A 20,177-nucleotide genomic window follows, 5' to 3' on the forward strand; every position below is an offset into this window, starting at 1 on the left:
AATGAATCAATTGCATCCAAAAGAGGTTCAGAGAGACTAAATATGAGAATGTAAAAAAAAAAAAAAACAGCTTTATTTTTCAGTGAGAAACACTACAGTATGTCAGAGAACCAGAACCAGTTCAATAACGATTACTCTGGATCAGAGAATGTTCTGTCAAAAGCACCCTGTCTGTTCACTCATTTTCTTAAAGAAAACACTCTAATCATCTCACAAATTGGAAACGCATGGAGGAAACCACAGATCAATCCTCATGTGTTCACCGGCACAATTCATCTCTCAAATCTGCAAATCGGGAACGTGTCTGATTTCTGAACCAGTGCCTTTGCTGAGATAAATTAGCTGCTGTGAAAGTACGAAACAATTCAAGCTGACAACAATAACTCCAAAGTGCTGAAAATAACCCAAAGAATAAACATGAGTAAAAATACATCTAAAGAGGCAGGAACACTTTGACGGAACAAGCTTTATAATGTCACTGGGCGGTTTGGGCTAGAAGTGGAGAACAGGGATGAAACAGTGAGGTGCATTTTTATATAAACTTTACATTTATATAAAGTTATTCCCACTCTCCATATATAATATGCTATCTAATGTGTTTATTGCACAAGATGAACATATTTTATAACATTTAGCCAGATGGGCTAACAAAAAGAAGGATATAACTAAAGTGGAGGGTGTATGGTTTTTAAATTTTCTTTTACAAATAAAAGTCTATGCTCAATCCTCAACACTTTGTAGAACCAGCTGCTTCTGTGATTTCTACCTCAGGTCTTTAGGGGTTAGTCTCTACCAGCTTTTTACATTTATAGCAGGCGTGTCCAGAATAGTTCCTCCAGGTCCGGTATTCTGCAGGCTCAACACACCTGGATCAAACGGTGGCTCGTCTGCAGAGCATTGAGATGATGAGGGAGGATTAATAAAAAACTTTTGTCCATTTCTGTAAACAAATTAGCTTCTTCGAAACCCTCAGTTGTTGCTCTGATTCTATCTTTGGGATGACTTTCACCTGATGGAAGGTGAACCTCCACTCCAGTGTCAGGTGTATTTAGCTTCACATGTCAGTCAGAAAGTTCAGGTTTGGTCTTGACTGACCGGATTGCTTGTTTTCTGAGAAAAGGCAAACTGAAAATGGGACTCTTTGGGGCTTTTATTTCATTAAGGGAAATAGTTTTTCAAAAATTCCAGTTTTTAGCTCAAGGATGAGGTGATTTTCTTTTTTGGCCGTATCAAAATTGGTTTATTTAGCAAAACTGCAATGGAAACACTTTTTTCGTGTCACACGAGTCACATGAGCAACAACCAGATGTTCCCACTGGCATAAATCATGAAGAAGAAGACAACAGGAAGTAGTTGAAGGATGATGGAGCGGGTTGGTTTTTAAGGACTTATCACGTCAACAAACTTATTCAAGAGGGATTTTATTTGCCTGGAAATGACAATTGCAATTTGTTTTGACAGAGGAATATTGACGAAGTCCTGCAATCATTTGGAATGGACACACAGTTACTGACTTCATTCTTGCCATGAAAATATCTAGGAAATGCACTGAAAATTTGTTTTAGAAATGTGACCAAACATGAAAATCTTTAGGAGCTATGAATACTTTTGTTGACTACAGTTCAAGATTCACACATAATACACAAACTTTCCTGTGTTAAAGTATGCAGCAACACACAGTGTCTGTTTTTACAGGTGTGATATGTATTAATACATCAAAGACAAATCATAAATTATTCTTCACCTACTTTTTTTAACCCTAAGATGTTGTCTTATGTTCATATACATTTATATATACATTTATTCATTCCCTGATGTGGGGATTATAAAGACTTTTGTTTGTTGAAAGAATGTATTTTATTGTTTCTATAAAATGGTCCATTCTCAATTCAAACCCAATATTTAACACACCAAGTCGTTTTTTAGTACCGGAGTGAGTATTTAACAACCTGCATCATGATGTTCCTCTCCTGTTGTTGTCCAGGCTGAAGGCGGCCCTGGAGCAGATGGACCGGGGCGTCGTGGACCTGCAGGAGCTCCGCAGGAACCTGGAGCTGGCGGCGGCCATGTTGGATGCCGTTTACACAGACGAGACCAGGTGAGTCCGCGCGGAGCAGACGGTGAAACGGTGAGACGGCTGCGCAGGCGCGCACGATGCGTCACGCAGCCTGTCCCTTCTCTGCAGGCGCCTGCTGGACACGGAGGACGAGCTCAGTGACCTGCAGGCGGAGTCCGTGCCGAGCGAAGTGCGCGATTGGCTGGCGTGCACTTTCAGCAGGAAGATGGGCGTGGCCAAGCGGCGTCCCGAGGAGAAGCCGAGGTTCAGGAGCATCGTTCACGCGGTGCAAGCCGGAATCTTTGTGGAGAGGTAAACGTACACGTCTGATCTTTTTTGTGGAAAATTTCCATAAAATTCTGTTCAGTTTGTTTTGTGAAACCTTTCGGAATGTGGGGAAGACGCCTAAAGTCATAAGAGTTAAGGGTTGGATTGTTCTTAAACATTTTAATACACCAATGAAATCTTTGTTCTTCCTTTTCTTCTAGCAATCTGACAAAGACATTAAATGAGCACTTAAATATTGACGTCCATTTTATAGCAATTACTCATAATATGACTCTCATCATGCATCATTTCAATTACATTTTACATGTAAATGTGATATAAGAGCAATTTACCCATTAGACTCATTCACCACTCTGCGCAGAAGCTGCATAATGAGGTTCATAACAGACTGTTCAAATTCTTTGGTTTTTATTACAAAAAGATCCCAAACATGGATTTGAAAGTCTAACAAGCACAGACACACAGAAGTAATGCCAAAGGATAACAATCCTTTGTGATGACCTTAGGCTTTCGGCCGTGACATAAAATGCTGCTACATGAACTCCAAAACTCTCACTCTCCATACATGCTGCACCAGAATCAGAAAACTGCAACTCAAATATCACATCAGTGACCTAAAAATAACAGGAGTTAATCTTATGCTGCCCTGACTTCACAGATGAAGATTTACTCAAGTCGGCATGCCGAATGCTTGAAACCCGGAGGAACACCGACAGCATGCTGTAGTCTCTGAAAGAAAAAGAAATCCAAAAAGGAGACTTTAAGGTCACCAAAAAGGAACATCCCCTCTCCAGACGCAGCTGTAAACTGTACATTTTCTGGTCTCTATCCCAAAGAACACAATATTCTTTTTATTTCCCTATATTTAGGCCTCCATCCTTTTTAGTGCAGCAACACATGTTGTAATATAGGAAAGAGCAACTTGGAAAAACACAAATAGTTGAGCCAAAAATTAATCAAACCTCTTGTAATTTTAGATTAACATCATTTCATTCAATCAATAAGCTTCCTTCTGACAGGAAATGAAGCTATACCACTACTACTACTACCAATAATAATAATTTATTTATTTCAAACGGACAAAAAGTAAAAAATAAAAATTTAAACAAATTTTCATCCCCAGTTGACATGCACTTTTCAATTATTTGTTTGAAAAGGAGCAAGAAGAAGATACAAGATCTTATGATTTCCTGGCCCGCTCATACTCATCAACTTATGAAAATTTCAATCTCCAAACATCAGAAAAACTTAAATTATTTCCACATTACATACTTAAATCTCACATTTTATACATTTTTAATATCATCAATAGCATTTTTGGTCTTTGAAACACTCATCTTATACAACATATTTCCCAATAAGCTCATTTTAAAATAGTTTTTTAAGATGGTTTATAACAATAATACTACTACTAATAATAATAATTTATTTTGGGAAAGTACATTCTCTCTCTCTCTCCAAAAATTCCAAACAAATGTCTTGCATAGCATAACATTTGAAGAGAAATATTGTACTGTTTTCATATTGAAAGTTTGTGTCACAGGATTGTTTAATCTAATACTCCTGAACATTGTTCTAAGGTGAACATCATCATCATTGTTTAGCTCTAGGTTCGTTACCACTGCAAAGCTGCTTACTTCAACAAGACATCAAGTTCTCTAATGAAAGTCACTTTAGTACGGTTTTGTTTCCACCCAACACCCTTTGTCACCGGATAATCAATATCATATTTTAAAATATATCTAGCATCAAAGACACTAAATAGTTCTGTAATCTTATGCATACATTGGATATAAAAACGTGAGAAGCAGTGAAGGTGAGAAACAGACATGTGAAACTGTGAAAAGTCTTTGGGTAAGAAATAACTAGAGGTGCTAACACATTAAAGCAACACTTTAGAAAACAACAGGGTGAAGCCAGATGATCTTTTCCTTTTTGTTTTTATTCTTTTACAGGTTATGGTAACAAATATTCTTCATGCACCCCAGGAACTTTGTTGCCTTTTGTCACGTTGCAGCGACACACCTCAGTATGTTTCATGGGTATTTTTTATGACCGACTGAGACAACAAATTGTTGGTAAATGTGAAGAGGAAGGAAAATGGTGCCAGCTTCGTAATCGTCTTTTGCAAACGAAAATCTGAAATGTATGCAGTAGCGTTAGTCAATAACTTTCAGATCCACTTCAAACTTTGATTTTCTTCAGTAGCTTCAGCCATCAGCTCAGACTTCCCTGTTTGTGCTGGAGAACTGCAGTCCCACAGCATGATGCTGCTGTCACCGTGTTTCACAGAGGAAAGAGTGCATTCAAAGTGATCTGCACCTGAATTCCCTTTTAACAATAAAAGCAGTTTCTACCATGCATCTCCATCTTCAATACGTTAATTAAATTAACTGATATTTTACAATAATATTTATAAAAACAATTTATATATATATGATTTTAAAATGTATTGGATTTCTTTTCTTTTTGTCCTTTTTTTGCCCCCGTCTTTGAGAAATTTGTGCAGAATTTGTGGGAAACTGCATATGTCATATTCAAAAGGGCTGAATACATTTGCATGCCACACTTTTAAGATTTGTATTTGCAAGAAATAAAACGTGAAAACGAGGCATCCTTTTCCTCTCGCTTCACAAACATGTGCTGCTTAGTAATGATCTGTCATCACAACAAGAGACGCCGGAGTCGATGGCTCTAACGTGACAAAATGTGAAAAGGTTTAAGGGGCATAAGAGCTTTTTGGAGGCACCGTAATTAGAGTTCCTGCGGTTCACCCTGAGAAAGTTTTCATTCAGCGTCAGCTTGTCGTCTTTAGTAGAAAAAAACAACTTCTAGGAGTTGTCAAAAGTTGAAAGACGTGCATTTATATGTAAAACAGAAAAAAAGAAAGACAGGTTTGATGTAAATGTAGAAGGTAAATTGCACCCTTTCGGACAAAATTACACTTCCAAATGTTCAGTCATTTCCACGTTGATCAGAAATCTGGAGCGCCCGCAGAAAGCAGAGGGAGCAGCAGCCTTAGATTTCCTTCAAAGTAAACATAGGCGAGCATCCGGGCTGACAGCAGATGTGATTAAGAGGTCGAACACGAAGCGTAATGACGTTAGCGCGCGCGCACTACAGGCGAACGGCACATGGGGAAACTTATGAGCTCCGATATCATTAGGTTGTAAATGAGTCGCAGTGAAAGAACGCAGTATCAGTTCATCTGCTGCAGCTTAATGACGCATGAAATCAAAAAATATCTGCTGCAGCCAGGCAGCGCTCGTTCGCCGGGCGTCTGTGTGTGTGTGTTTACGTGCATGTGTTTTGGAGCAGGGTTGCCGTGGCAACAAACAATCCATCCTGGTCTCAAACTGTGGAGGAGGACATCGGGAGGGGGTCTGTGTGAGAGGTGTTTATATGCATGCCACTGCCCATATTTATAAGTGTGAGATTGGTGTGTGATATTTTTATCTGTGTGTGTGTTTGTGTGTGTGTTGTGCATGTGGGCGTGCGTGTGTGTGTGTGACAACAGGATGTACAGACGGACTTCTAACATGGCTGGGCTGACCTACCCTCCCACAGCTTTGAGAGCTCTCAAGGTAAAAAAAAGAAAAAAAAGAAAAGTAAATACTCTGTTCCAGGATGTGGGAGTTTCTTTTATTGATCCTTTGTTCAGGTAGAAGAGGGGAAAAAGTGAAAGTGACAAGCAGGAAATCGGTTCCACTTACTGCACAGAGCCAATACAAAAAAGGGATGGGGTAAATTAGAGACGAAGAAAAAGAAATGAAACGTTTAGGGAACTGACGCAGAAGAGGGGAAAACAGGAAATACAAGTCACAGGAGGAAACGTGAGAAAAAGGAGGAAGAAAATATAATTGAAAACATACAACAAAAGACCTTATTAGACTACAGAACTTTGAAAAAAGTATCACTATCCCTTGATCTTTGCTACGTTGCAATCCCACAAAACCAACAAAAAGTGCTTTACACCTGTTAAGACGAATAACAAAAAGATGCTTTTCATGGAAATCTAAAAAAGTGTGACTAGCAGACGTATTTGTCTCCCTTTACTGTGATGCAATGAACTGAAACGTTCACATCGAAGCCTCTCTTCTAACCTCATAAACCTCGTTCAAAACTTGTAACGAACGGGAGGAGAAGCACGACGAGCGATAAAACACTGGTAAAGATTCCCAAAGGCCAAGATTAAAGTGCTCTGGAAGTGAAAGCTACCAAACGTCCAGATCAAGCTAGCGACAATGTGCCGACCAGGAGCAGAGGAGCCCAGAGCGAATGTGGACATCATTCAGGGATTTTGAATTTAATTAAATCTTTGTCTATTTATTCTTTATTGTTGTTAGATTTATGTTTTGCAAGTTCCCCAGTAAGTAGCCGTGTTTCCGTCGACCATATATCTGCACAGTTTGACATTTCAAAGATTAATTTGCGTAATTACGGAAAAACGCTTGTCAATAAAAAAGTTTTGCCGTTAGGATGAGGTGTTTGTTTTTTTGTCCATATCAAAATTTGTTTATTTCGCGAAACTACATTGGAAACACTTTCTTTGCGTCACATGATCCACAACCAGATGTTAACACTGATGCAAAACATGAAGAAGACGAAAACAGGAAGTAGTGTGAGGACGAAGTGACGTATCACGTGGAGAAACGTCATTTACGCGTGATTTTAATTGCGTTTCTGATTTAATGAAAACACTGCAATTGCGAAATTGTGTGCAGTTTTTAATGGGCAATTTCAATCTCTAAAGATGCTAACCTGTAAAAAGAATTTGGAAACTGTGTAAGAAGTTATTTTCTTTCAACTCCACTATTAAGTATCACTGTCGGCCTGTCACGTAAAACCCCAGTAAAACATATTGAAATTCATAACATGAAAAAAATGTGGTAAATATCACATTTAGATCAAGGGGTATGGATACACTTCTGCTGTAAAAAATATATATATATCAGAAAACAAACAACTGGAGAAAGGAGGATGTGTAAAGACAAAAAAAACAGAATTTGTTTGCTGGGGTGGCGCAGGGGTTAAGCACAACCCACATATGGAGGGCTTAGTCCTCAACGGGGATGTCGCTGGTTCGATTCCCAGCCTGCATGTCTTCCCCTTCTCTCATCACCCACTTTCCTGTCACTTTCACTACCAAATGAAAGGCCACTAGAGCCAATTAAACCTTTAAAAAAGAAAAAGCATCATTTGCAAGAAGAAGGGAAATAACATCACTAAGAAAAAGAACAAAGTGTGCAAGCAGGACGTTTGTTGGACCAAAGCAGCAGAAGAGTATAAAAAGAGAAATAATAGATGTGGAAGAGCTGGTAGAATTAGATCATGTAGATGTAGTGAGCGGTGTGTTTCCTGATAAATGTTCCTTCTCCAGGGCTTCCTGTGCAAACTTAAAAAAAAACCCGAAGAAGAATATTCAATTATCTCCCTAATTACTGTCCTTCGTTATTCTGGAGACCTGAAACTCATAAATCATGAGGGGACCAACTTCAAATATAATTGTGAGTTAATGAATAATTGCACTCATTAATTTAATTGCTGCTTTACCTCTTCTGAAGAAACACAGCGTACTGCCCCCTAGTGACGAATGGTGACATTACACTGAAGGAGCTCGGCTTTATTTTTCAGCTTTCTGTCATTTAGACGTTTCTTTTAAGGATTCCATTCATTTTGTTTTTTCCAGGAGGTGGATCAGTGGTCCTTTGACGTTTTTGCTTTCCACGAGGCCACTGGAGAACACGCCCTCAAATTCCTGGTGTATGACCTGCTGACCCGCTATGACCTCATCAACAGGTTCAGGGTACACGCATTTTGATCTCGCTATTCGGGTGGATTCTGACCTTAGAGGAATGATCGTGAACCCGCGGTGGTGGAAGACGCTTCGGCATTACATGTGGGAGCAGTCTTTCTCAAACGTGGAACACAATTCATTTGACTAAACTAGTGGTCTAGGAATATGGATCATGTTGTACAGTAGATAAAAGCCACACAGACTCAGAGTATAAATACAAAATGTCACTGCATGGCAGATGCTTCTACAGAGATTCGGAAACTTTGACAGGAACAATGAACGGATGATCGACCTTTAAAACAACTCAAAATCAGATGCATTGCTAGTGTCTCCACTGAATGTTTAGCTTTGAGGATTGGCACGGGGTTAGCAGTGCGTTGCTCATGCTAACGGTACTAGCCGGAGTCCTGTGTTCAGATCCCTGTGCAGGCTCTGGTGCAGTTTGTTGAGGCTCTGGAGAACGGCTACAGCAAACACAGGAACCCCTACCACAACCTGACCCACGCCGCCGACGTCACGCAGACCGCCCACTTCCTGATGCTACACACCGGACTGATGGTAGCACACACTCACGCACACATTGATGTTGCCTGTTGCTCATGACTCTGCATGAAGCAACCAGTTTAAAGACTTTGAGCTTCTTAGGGTTAGAGGAATAAAACATTAGTGCAAACAGAAATGGCTTTGATGCTCATTACTCATAGTTCTTGTGAGCAGTAAGCCTTTACATTAACACACTCATTGTGTGTGTGTGTGTGTGTGTGTATGTGTGTGTAGCACTGGCTAAGTGAGCTGGAGATCCTTGCCATGGTTTTTGCTGCGGCGATCCATGACTTTGAACACACGGGAACCACAAACAACTTCCACATCCACACCAGGTAACACACACGGCACCAACAGTGAAAAGAATAATTGGTTGTGTGTGTTGGAGCGCATCCTGGGCTCACAAACCTTTAAGACAGAAAAAACAAACTAGAAGTTCATCAACTAGGAATCATCTGGATGTGTCGTCTCTTGATAACAGTCCCTGAAGTTGGAGCCAATTAGACAAGCGTGTTGCATTTTAGGTCTGTGAAATCTGAACAGTTTTATCCATCCGTCAGGTCGGAGGTCGCCATCCTGTACAATGACAGGTCGGTGCTGGAGAACCATCACGTCAGCGCCGCCTACAAGCTGATGGCCGAGGAGGATATGAACATCCTGGTCAACCTGAACAAAGAAGACTGGAGGTTCGCTCCGCCTCTTACTGACGATCGTTCCTGCATTCAGTTCCTCCCAACCTTCAGCCTGACCAGCAGACATTCAACAGTTCATTTTATCACAGGCTCAAACTGAAACATCCAATAGGCTCATGTGCTGCGTCATTAGATGATCTTGCCGCTCAGTTATTCGGCATGTCTGCTGAAGCTCAAAACACTTTCTAGTTTTGACCAGCAAAACAAATTTTGTTGGTCCTCATAGAGAGAGAAGCCACTTGATAGAGTTTGGTCCGTTCTGAGTTGTAAACAAGTCACAGCAACACAACGACTTTAGACGGTCGTCCGCCTAAACTCTAACCAAACGACACAAAGGAAAAAATACAGAATTCCTGACATGTTTCACACCAGATTTCTCCAATTTAGACAGGAAGGTCATCAAGAGCGAATCACTGTGTGGGAGCTGTTTCTTTGGTGTTGTGTTTTACCGTTCTTTGTGGTTTCCTGCCATATCGACAGCAAAGTCGTCCACGGTAGAGGTAGAGGTGGTCGCTTCAATGGCCATTTCAGAGCTGTGTGCAACGTTTAAATGTATAATAGAATTTCACATTTAAAACTGTGGTCGCTGTTTCTGCTGTACCTTCACAGCTTTACCTGCACTTTGATGCTTTTTGTGGTGTCCAGGAAGTCAGGACCTGAGTTTGGGAATCAGGAGCTTTTGTTTTTGTTTTTGTTTTTGTTTCCAAAGGTTGTCTCAGCCAACCAAAACGACATTCAAGCTCTTCCAGAGAATATGTCTCTGTCTAACAAACTGATCTGTAGGGATTCAACGTGTTGATTTTCTGGCAGGGAGCTGAGGGCTCTGGTGATAGAGATGGTGATGTCCACAGACATGTCCTGCCACTTCCAGCAGATCAAGACCATGAGGAACGCCCTGACACAGACAAACGGGTCAGTACATCACCAGACATTATGATTCTTTTTTTTTAAAGAATCTTCATGTTGAATTGTAGTTACAGATACATATAAAATTTCTTAATATTTTTTTTAAATCGATGACTGTGCATCATATTTTCACAATTTTTCATCAGTCAACCACAAGGGGGTGCTTCAGGTCTTTAGCTCCCTTACTTCTATAAGTGAAGCATAGAGCAAGTTGCAAGTATAAAGTATTTATTAGCACTATTTAACCGACGTGTTGCTAATAGGTTGCAAACTATCCTTTTGAAACTGCGTAAGCAAAAACATCCAATCGGATATTTGAAACTTAGGCCATAAAGGGTTAAACAAAACAATGTGTGGGGCTACTAGTGAATACTGCACATTGGCTTTGAAACAAGCTTTTAGAAAAGGCCCACAGTTTTCCTTCTGCGTGGACAGGAAAATACTTTTCCTTTAGGACCCAATTCAGATTCATCAGCAGTCAAACTTCCAAATTTAGATCCTCCGTCGTGAGCGCCGCTTCCTGGAAGACGTGTGAGGCCGGTCCATCTGATGGACACGACCAGATCAACAGTGGGAGTTTGGTGCAACGGCCTAACATAAGGTCCTGCAGGCTGCTGGACCAGGACCAGATTGGCCCGTATGTCCCTGTAGGGGCTCCTCTTGGAGAGAGAGTTTCACAGGAATAGCGCTGAGTCCGACTGGTCTGGCTTCTGCCTCTCTCTCTCGCTCTTTCTCTCTCTCTGTTTGTCGTGCTGCAGAAGGTGCGGAGGGAGGCGGCTGTCATGCTCTTCACCTCACGCTTGGATGAGATTTTGGGGGAAGACGCTGTCATCAGCCTGTCAGCATGCTGATTCTGCCTGTGTTTCTGAGGCTGACTATACTCTCTGTAAACAGCACTGAATATACAAAAGAAAACACCCGGCAGCTTTTACCTAGCATACGGTTGCCACGCCGACGATCTCTTTATAGATTGATCTGTGGTTGAGGAATAAGAAAGCTATTTCTGGAATAATTTGTGCTGCTTACGCTGCTACTAAATCTTTGTTGTTTGTCTGTCTCCAGTATAGACAAAGTGAAGGTTTTATCTCTGATGCTTCACGCAGCAGACATCAGTCATCCTGCCAAAGCCTGGCCGCTGCACTACCACTGGACTCACAGCCTGATGGAAGAGTTCTTCAGACAGGTGCACACCTCTATACTCGAGTGTGTTTGATGTCTTGTTTCTCCTGAACCTGAGCTGCCAAGTTCTTGGCAGGACTTGAACATGTTTAGTCCTGAGGGCACGTAAATCCTGGCAGCCCGCCAGGCTTATAATACACTGGGAGAAACCCTGAGTGGCTGAGCTTGAATGGGCAGAATTAGAAAGTCTTGTTCCACAGGCAATACAATTACTCAACTCTAAACAGTGTGCCAGCGTTTTGGTGCTAAATTCACATCACTACCATCACATTTTCACCAGATTAAGTTTGAAAAATTAAGCTGTCTACCAACTTTTTTTGAAGTTATTCCTTAAGTTTGCATTTCAGTTACATCATCATGCAGTATATCCAATTTAGTCTCAGTCATCTTATCTCCATTTATGTGTCTGTATTTTAACAAGGACAATGTTACAAAAAATCTTGATAAACCTCGTCACTCCGATGTTTTTATTTTTCCATTTCTAAAATAAAGTCAGAAATGAACTCTTAAGAACTCTCATGGCTTACTGTGTTGGAAAGGAGGCACCAACTGATTTTGCCTCCTTTGGTGCGTTCATACCAAACGGCTTTCGTGCATCGGGCACGTCTGGTATACATTCAAAGTCTATGTGGAGGTGCGTCGAGGGCCCGTTGCGGTGCGATTGGAAGCGTTTGGAACATTTGACGGGTCAGGCATGTCTAACGTGTCCTGCGTGTTTTACAAATAGGCTGGCAACAGAAAACAATGGCTAGAGCGTCTGACGCACCCTCAACGCGCCTCCACATAGACTTTGAATGTAAATCAGACGTGTGAAGTGCTAGGTGTAGAGCTAAATGTTAAGCATCTGCATTCAAAGTGCACACGCATCGAACTCGACGGGACAGACGCGTTTTTAACGCACCTAACATGTTTGGTGCGAACCTCAAAATTAGATACAGGAGGTTCAAAAGCTTCCTGCTTATGTTCTATTTCCATCGTTTATCAGGGTTGGTTAGAAATCGATTCAAAAAGCACACAGACTGGATTTGAGAGTGTAAAAAAAAAAAACTCCTCAGCTTTCATATTTTGTTTCTTCTTTAGGGAGATAAAGAGGTGGAACTCGGTCTTCCTTTCTCTCCCCTCTGTGACCGCAAAGCCACCATGATCGCCCAGTCACAGATAGGTACCAACCTGATCCTGCTCCGTTTATCACATTTATAAAGAAATGATGATGGTTCTCAAACTAACACCACTCGTTCGTTGAACCCATCTGCCTCTCTGGTTGTAGGTTTCATAGACTTTATCGTGGAGCCCACTTTCACTGTCCTGGTTGATACAACAGAGAAGGTGATCGGACCTCTCATAGATGAAGACAGGAAGGCCAAAGAGAGTGGAAACAGAAGGTCAAGGTAGTAACACCGTTTTCTTATTACTAATAATAAAGAACAGAGAATTATAACAGCAGAAAGCAGTAAACTGCACAGATTACACTTTTAATGAGACTGGAGAAGGTCATTATGTACCGACTGAATAGAGCAGGGGATTGGTGCTGCTGGGGTCACATGCTTTGGTTTCTCCTGGTCTCAGTACCGTCCAGCTCCAGAGTAAAGATCTGGAAGATGAGGGTGGAGCTGAACCTGAGATCAGGGAAAACAGATTACCTCATCAAGACACCACTCAGCTTCTCAGAGACTGTGGACAGCTCCACTGGTGCACCTCAGGGCAATGTACTTTAGCCACTCCTCTTTCCTTCCACACATCCGACTTTAGTTACAAAGGATCATAGACAGTAAGCGAAACATTTTTGGACACTGCTGCTTTGTTATGTAACAAGGATGGACATGAGATAAAGTGGTAGTGGGATGTGCGGATTGATTCAAGTCTGACCTCCTGCAGATAAACACCTCAAAAAACAGCCGCTGACTTTTGGATTGGAGGAGTCTGGAGGAGTTACCGTGGTTTCAATTTGTAAGAGGTTTGGGTCGCATCTTGACAACCAAACTGACTGATTAGCAAGAACTAGGAGAGCATTAACCATTAAGAAGGGAGCGGCAGAGGACTGGACAGGCTGACCAGGACAGCAGTCTCCATGGCTGGTATGGAGATGAAATCCTTAACATCACTGGATTAGTAAAGGAGCAGGAGGGAACGGCTCAGAGGACCAGCAGCATCACTCTGACTCAGCACATTCACCAGGCAGAGGGAAACGTTCAGTCACTGAGAACCTCAACAGACAGAATCAGGAAGTCTTTTGTTCCACAGGAAATCCAATTACTTAACTCTAAACACTGTGCCAGCAGCTATCAGCTTCTCCCTTTTATTATTCGCTAAATAGGATGTTGTCTTAAGCTTACACAAGAACAACATTAGCATGCATGATTATATAAGTCTCATTAAATCATATCTGCAATTTTTATTAGTATCAAATCTTTAACAATTATCTCTCTGAAGCATAAAATGTCTGAAATGAGAGAGAACTATTAAGTGTTGTGTAAAATTGACGTTTTGGGGGGTTTTGAGTAAATAATTTCTTAATATTGATGAAAATGTACTAGCTGCATTGGCAGATTATTTCAGTGTATAACATGAGAAATAGGTCTTGTTGTAGGTGAAGCAATCTGTCAATGGAACAGGTGCCTTTTCATCAGTATTGATTAATTATTTAACCAAAACCCCAAAAAGTCAATTAACAAATATAGGAATTGTTAACTTAAAACAATCTCCTATCTCTTGCTGAGAAGTTACTTGGAAGTTAGTTTTGATTTATTTCAAGTGAAGATATTCACACTGGAAACTAGATAAAAATACTTGGTAAGATTTTGTGTTTTTACAGTGTAGCTTCATGAAAATAAAGTTTTTTAGGATCAGAAGTAGCCCTCGTAATTCTCACAGTTGGTTTCAAGGCATCAGTACAATCAGTGATGTTCTCAATCATTAATCCAGTGCATCAGTCATGCATCTCAACATGCACATGAAAGCTATTTGTAAGATTTCCTCCGTGCCGACGTTCTCCTTAATGCTCTTAGTGGAGGTGAACGATTTGTCGGTACCTTGCTTATGCTCTGTACGACGCTGCTTTCATTCAGCCTGACAGGAAGCGGTTCAGTCACCGTGGAGTCGGTGCAAAGACACAGCAGTAATCGCCATGGAAACACCGACGACGGACAGATGAACTTTTCCCTGACAGCCATTGACCTGCCAGCTCTGAGGCACCACCTCTCCAGCGTCATCGCCAGCAACAAAGATCGATGGAAGGAGCTGTCTGTGCACGGTAAGAACAAACACTTGTTTTGTTTGGGCCTAAAGCCTGATTGAAAACTACACAATGTTGCTTCTTTAATGATTGTTAGGGGAACAATAAAAAAAAAAAAAAAATTAGATAAATAAAAAAAAATTATATATATTTTTTTTACTCTAGACACGATCAGAACCGAAGTTCTGTTTAGCCAGGACATTTCATGGACATGTGAGGAACCACTTGGACATCCCCTTAGGCCCCTCCCACCGTTACTGTAGCAACCAAATCCACTTGTCAAATACCAATGTTATGAATAAAAAATATATCCAAGCATTGTTAAGGTAAAAATTACTGTGAGGTGTATTAATTTCATGCACAGAATATTATCAAAAATGCTTTCACTGGGTATCAATTGAGAATAATTTTGTAGGAAATTTCTCTTACTTTATTATCCATGTTTAGACGTTTACAGCGTTACTCTCAAACAATGTCAAACTGAGAACAATGGTTTGAACATCTCACAGAGCCATGCTCAGTCAGTCATCTGAAAACGGAAAGAGCATTGAGTACTGAAGATATGACCATCTACCTGAACTGTTGGGCTTTGACGAGGAGAGCTTTAGTCAGAGAAGCAGCCAAGAGGTTCATGGTAACTGTGGAGGAGCTGCAGAGGTCCACCGCTTATGGAGAATCTGTCAACGGGTGTAGACCCTATAAATCTGGCTTCTGAGGAATATTTGAACAAATAATGACTCTTAAAGAAAACTAAAAGTCCAGTTTGAGCTTATTCACGAGCGGTTAATTGGAAACTGCAGATATTTTGAGGAAGGAACTCCAATCAGAAAATACCAATACTGAACTATTTGCTCTATATGGAAAGTGTTACGTTTTGCTGGCAGGCCAAAGAAGACTAAGTTTGTATGTATCCCTCCAACATGGTTGTGACTGCATCATGCTGTGGGGTTGCTTTGTTTCCAGCAAGGAATGGTCAGAGTTGATGGGAAGTTGGATGGAGCTAAATACTGGGCATACCTGGTTAAAGAAAAAAACTAAACAAAAACTGTTTACGAAGCAGAAGACGTGAGACTGGAATGGTGTTCCACCTGCCAGCAACACAATGACCCGAAACACATTCATGTGTTTAAAAGGTCCAGTCAAAGTCCACACCTCAATCCAATTGAGAATCTGTGGCAAGATTTGAGAATCACTCATCTCATGTATTCTTCATCCAATCTATTCAGACAATCAGTACATGTGCTCAGCTGGTAGGGACATGCCCCGAAAAACCTGCCTGTGTATCTGCAACAAAAGGCGTTGACAACGTGCTAACAACACTCTGGTGAAAAATGTTTGAAATCATAAAACAACATTGTGCTGGTCCGTCTCACAGAAGCCTCCATTGAAGTTTGTGGTTGCAACTTGACGTGGGAAATATTTTAAGTTGGTGTCATAAGCTTTACCATGCTTCAGATATCACTGCTGACCGATGGGCTCCATTTCCTTCATTAGCACTGCTGCCTTGTGCGAGTGAAGATCCAAGCAGTTTCTGCTCCGGTCATCTTTTCATGGGAGCCCAGGGTTATTCTGAACCTGCAGAGTTCTGATGTTTAGCTTTTAAAATGCTTCTTGTCGACCTAAGCTGAAACCCGATTGTGTCTCAGAGCTGGCCAAGAAGGAGAAAGAGGAGACCGAGGCGAAAGACGAAGGTGAAGACACCGGCTCAGACGTCCCGCCCCAGGCCTCGCCCGGCCACGGCGTCACAGATCCGTCGCAGAACTCAGACGATTGTGCTCCAGCTGAAAAGTGTGATGATGAATCACCTGACCACACGGCTGTGGATCACCTGACCTGGAACGGTATGAAGACGAACATGACACAAAAAAGCTTTTTTAACTCCAGATGTGGATGAAAACTCACACACTACCACGTTAACTTTCTGCAGGGGCAGAGGAGGAAGAGGAGGACGACAAAGTGCCTGAAAATGCCTGATGACCCAAAACTACAAGTCCTCTATTAATCTGACTTTGGCAGATCACCATGGCAACAGGCAGCTCGGTTGCAGTAACCACTAGGGTTTAGACTCTTCTGTGTAAAGAAGCTGACTCAGTGGCCCCTCGGTGGCCCCCAGAGGGCCTCCAGATTATCTGTTTACAAGTGAATGTGGATAAATCATACTTTGGAGTGACACCCTCCCCCCACACCTCATCAGATCATGGCTTCTTAGCAGCTTCCTGGTTCATTTTCTGTCAGGCTCAGAGGTAAATCGTCTGGAACAACCAAAGAGTGTGTGATGGTTGGCGAATCCCCGTTCACGATTACCGTCGTTTATCAGGACGAGTGAAACACGAAGCTGTTAAGAAGCAGCCGTGGCGGTGACTTCAGCAGGTGTGTAGTTTTGTTTAGACGCCTTCAGTAATCCATGGTGCTGCTCTGCTCTCTGCTCCAACTTCACATGCTCAGGTATGTCGTAATCACCTAACACACCTCCACGTCTGTGACGGACGTTCTTGGTGTTGAGATCCTCGTCGAATCAAAGTATTGAAGTGGATGTAAGTATGCTGACGCAAACAAGCTTTTAAATTCCTTACATTACTTTTGTTTACTCTTCAGGCCTCGACGTCTGCCAACGTTTGCCGCCACTTTACCTGAGTTCATTTTCAATATTGTGCAGGAACGTTGGTCCTCTAATTCAATTAAAAAATAAATATTGTAATTCATATCTTCCAAGTACCTTCAAAGAGTCGTTGAGAATGGTGATACTTTGGACAGGAGGGATCAAACCCAATCAAATCAAGTCTTACAGCCAATCAGAAGAGGCCTCCACCTGAAGGCTGTGGCTGTATGACAGGCTCATGACAGTGATGCTATGCTAACAATTCAACTTCCAGGCAGCAGAGATGACATTTCACATTTCACCATCGCTTGTTGAAAAGCACCACTAATCCACCTCCTTTGCTTTTGCCGCTCGTCTTTAAAGGTCTTTATGGCAGTATGGTCCGACACGGTCAAGTCTGAGGTTTGATAGTTGCTTATTGTGATCGATAGACGTAGTTTTAACTTCCGCACTCGTTCTTTGGTCCTGCTCTGCATCAATGAAGCCTACTTTTCAACCCCTCTGGGATTTGGTGTGAAATCTGAAACTCAATGTAAATGTAAAAAAGAAAATTGCCTCCAATAATCTCCATCTGATGAAAATCACAAAAGATTAACAAAATGTTATTAATATTACAAGCCATACACATGTGTATTGGAGATGTTTTTGTCATATTGACAAGACAAAGCTTCTAGGAGAATGTCCATTGGACAGATGAGACAAAATTTGAGCTTTTTCACAGGACAAATTGGCCGTATGTCCAGACACACAAAAATGAAGCAGACCTAGAAAAGATCACAGTCTCTGCTGTCAAACATAGAGGAGGCTGGGTTATGTTCTCGGGCTGCTTTGCTTTGCTTCCTCTGAAATCTGTGCAGAATAAAATGAAATCTCAAGGGAGCATTCTGGAGAGAAATACACTGCCTAGTGTCTTCCAACTAAATAGTGACACAAAACTCAGCTAAAAACTCAAAACGATGGCTAAGAGCAAAACATCGGACTGTTCTGAATTGTCCTTCTACATTCAATAGGACATCTAGGAGCTGAAATATGCCATCTGGAGAAGACGCCCTTCAAAACTCAAACAGTTTGCCCTGGAGTGGGGCGAAGTCCCTGTTGACAGGTGCAGAAGCCTCACTGACACAGTGATTGATTGCAGTTCTTACCTTAAAACAACAAAATATCAAGTTACGGGTACCATCACTTTTGTCCAGGCATGTTGCACTAGTTGGCTTTTTAAAATGATTCTGCTGAAACACGATTTTCAGCGGTTCATTTTCCAGGAATTTTGTTTATCGTTGCTTTTGTCCGTTTCCAGTTATCTCAGTGACCTTTGTGTTCATTTGTGCCCTTTAAAAGTCCAGTTGATCTTAAGCTCAGCAGTCAGCATCAGTTTTTGTTTTACGTTTCATGTCCTAAGATGTTGTTTAATTTCTTCACACCGCTTTCACATGGCGCTTGCCTTCCCAAAATTCATTCTCTACTTTATCATCCAGAGTTCATGGGGTTACTTTGTCCTCTCTTCTCATAGCCATGGTTTCCTTCTGTGTTCCTTTTATTTAAATCGTCTCTCATTCAGATGTTCTTCATATTTTTATTCATGGACTTTCTGCATCTGTCTTCGTTTCAGTCAAATAAAAACTTCTCTGTCATCAGATGCTGGTCTGTTTGATTGTGAGCCTCAATTTGAGTCCTTCGTCCACTGATCCATGACAACACGCCTTAAACCAAGAAGAGGAACGGAAGAGCTGAGCAATTTAGGCGACTCTTCAGACAAGCATTTATTTTAAGAACTCAAAAAAAAAATGTGGCCGTTTGACACCATCTTGAATTCAATAGAATCCGTCACCCCTCCGTTCTTACCTTACGTCTCTCCGGTTAGAGACCCAGCAGTTGTCACAGCACCATTAGTTCTTCCTGGGATGACACGAAGCGCTTTGTGTTGCCAAAGCAACGCTTGACTCTGGCAACACAGGCTGCTCTGTGTCCAGGTGGGGAGCAGAGCAGCAACAGTGAGGCGGTCCGGATTTTACTACGTGTGTCTTCTTCACGAGACGTTTTATACAGCACGGAATGTCTTCTTGTTCTTTAGGACAATGTGTCCATAGCATAATATTAGGATCTGTACCATCCTTGTATAAAGAGTAGAGACGAACCCTCCACATGCAGACAGATCAATAACGGTGACTCAGTGGCGGCACCAGTCATCTGACAACAACCAGACTACTGCAGCTCATCGTCCGGCCAGTTTCTCTTCTCTGTGTTACCGTTGCAACTGCTGACTGTGAAAAAACGACGGGACCGCCGCAGTGTTACCACGGCGATGAGGTCATTGTTGGTTTCCACATGAATGGCCAAAGAGCCAGCGCTAAGCCAAGATGACCAACAGTGAATACTCTGTAGACGCTCAGATCACTGTGCTTGTTCCTGCGATGTTCGCTGTGGTCGTTGTGTATCCTTGGCTCTTTGTGTTACAGAGTGTGTATGTTGGAAATGGGAGGCCGAGAGAGAAAGAGAGAGAGAGTGGGTGTGTGTGTGTGTGTGTCTGCTGTACAGTAATTTATTGTATTAAACATCCTAAACTCTGCTTCTTTTTCTCTGCTCTTTTTTCTTCTAATCTTACTTACATTTGATGGTTGCAGTAAAACAATTTTTTGAACTTCTGCCATCTTTGAGATTGTATCATATGGATTTCACAAAAAACAAAAACAAAACTGGAACCAAATATATTCCCAAAGATGAGACGTGACCTTTCTTCCTTAATTACTGTAAACACTTAAATACTCTGGATGTGATTCTGCCTGCGCTGTGGAGCAACTTCTAGTTATAGTGCATCAGAAATACCAGGACAGGAAAAATGGAAGTGACTCACGTTTGGATTTTTGATGAAAACATTCCAACATTCA

At 41.5% G+C, this 20,177-nt stretch overlaps 1 protein-coding gene across 2 annotated transcripts in view; it reads left to right on the top strand.

Moving 5' to 3' along the window:
- The window catches only part of pde1a (phosphodiesterase 1A), a 47,577-nt gene extending 27,719 nt beyond the window's left edge, over positions 1-19,858 (top strand). For both annotated transcript variants that reach the window (XM_023336494.1, XM_005803785.3), the window contains 14 exons: positions 1,985-2,098; positions 2,186-2,368; positions 5,862-5,928; positions 8,034-8,150; positions 8,559-8,699; positions 8,919-9,019; positions 9,245-9,370; positions 10,187-10,288; positions 11,345-11,465; positions 12,542-12,623; positions 12,729-12,849; positions 14,527-14,711; positions 16,340-16,534; positions 16,621-19,858. In XM_023336494.1, the coding sequence (XP_023192262.1) occupies positions 1,985-2,098; positions 2,186-2,368; positions 5,862-5,928; positions 8,034-8,150; positions 8,559-8,699; positions 8,919-9,019; positions 9,245-9,370; positions 10,187-10,288; positions 11,345-11,465; positions 12,542-12,623; positions 12,729-12,849; positions 14,527-14,711; positions 16,340-16,534; positions 16,621-16,667 (1,702 nt within the window). In that variant the 3' untranslated portion in view covers positions 16,668-19,858. The remainder of the gene's footprint in view (positions 1-1,984; positions 2,099-2,185; positions 2,369-5,861; positions 5,929-8,033; positions 8,151-8,558; positions 8,700-8,918; positions 9,020-9,244; positions 9,371-10,186; positions 10,289-11,344; positions 11,466-12,541; positions 12,624-12,728; positions 12,850-14,526; positions 14,712-16,339; positions 16,535-16,620) is intronic.
- The last annotated feature ends 319 nt before the right edge of the window (positions 19,859-20,177 follow it).

This window comes from Xiphophorus maculatus, chromosome 7 (assembly GCF_002775205.1).
Source record: "Xiphophorus maculatus strain JP 163 A chromosome 7, X_maculatus-5.0-male, whole genome shotgun sequence".
Lineage (NCBI taxonomy): Eukaryota > Metazoa > Chordata > Actinopteri > Cyprinodontiformes > Poeciliidae > Xiphophorus > Xiphophorus maculatus.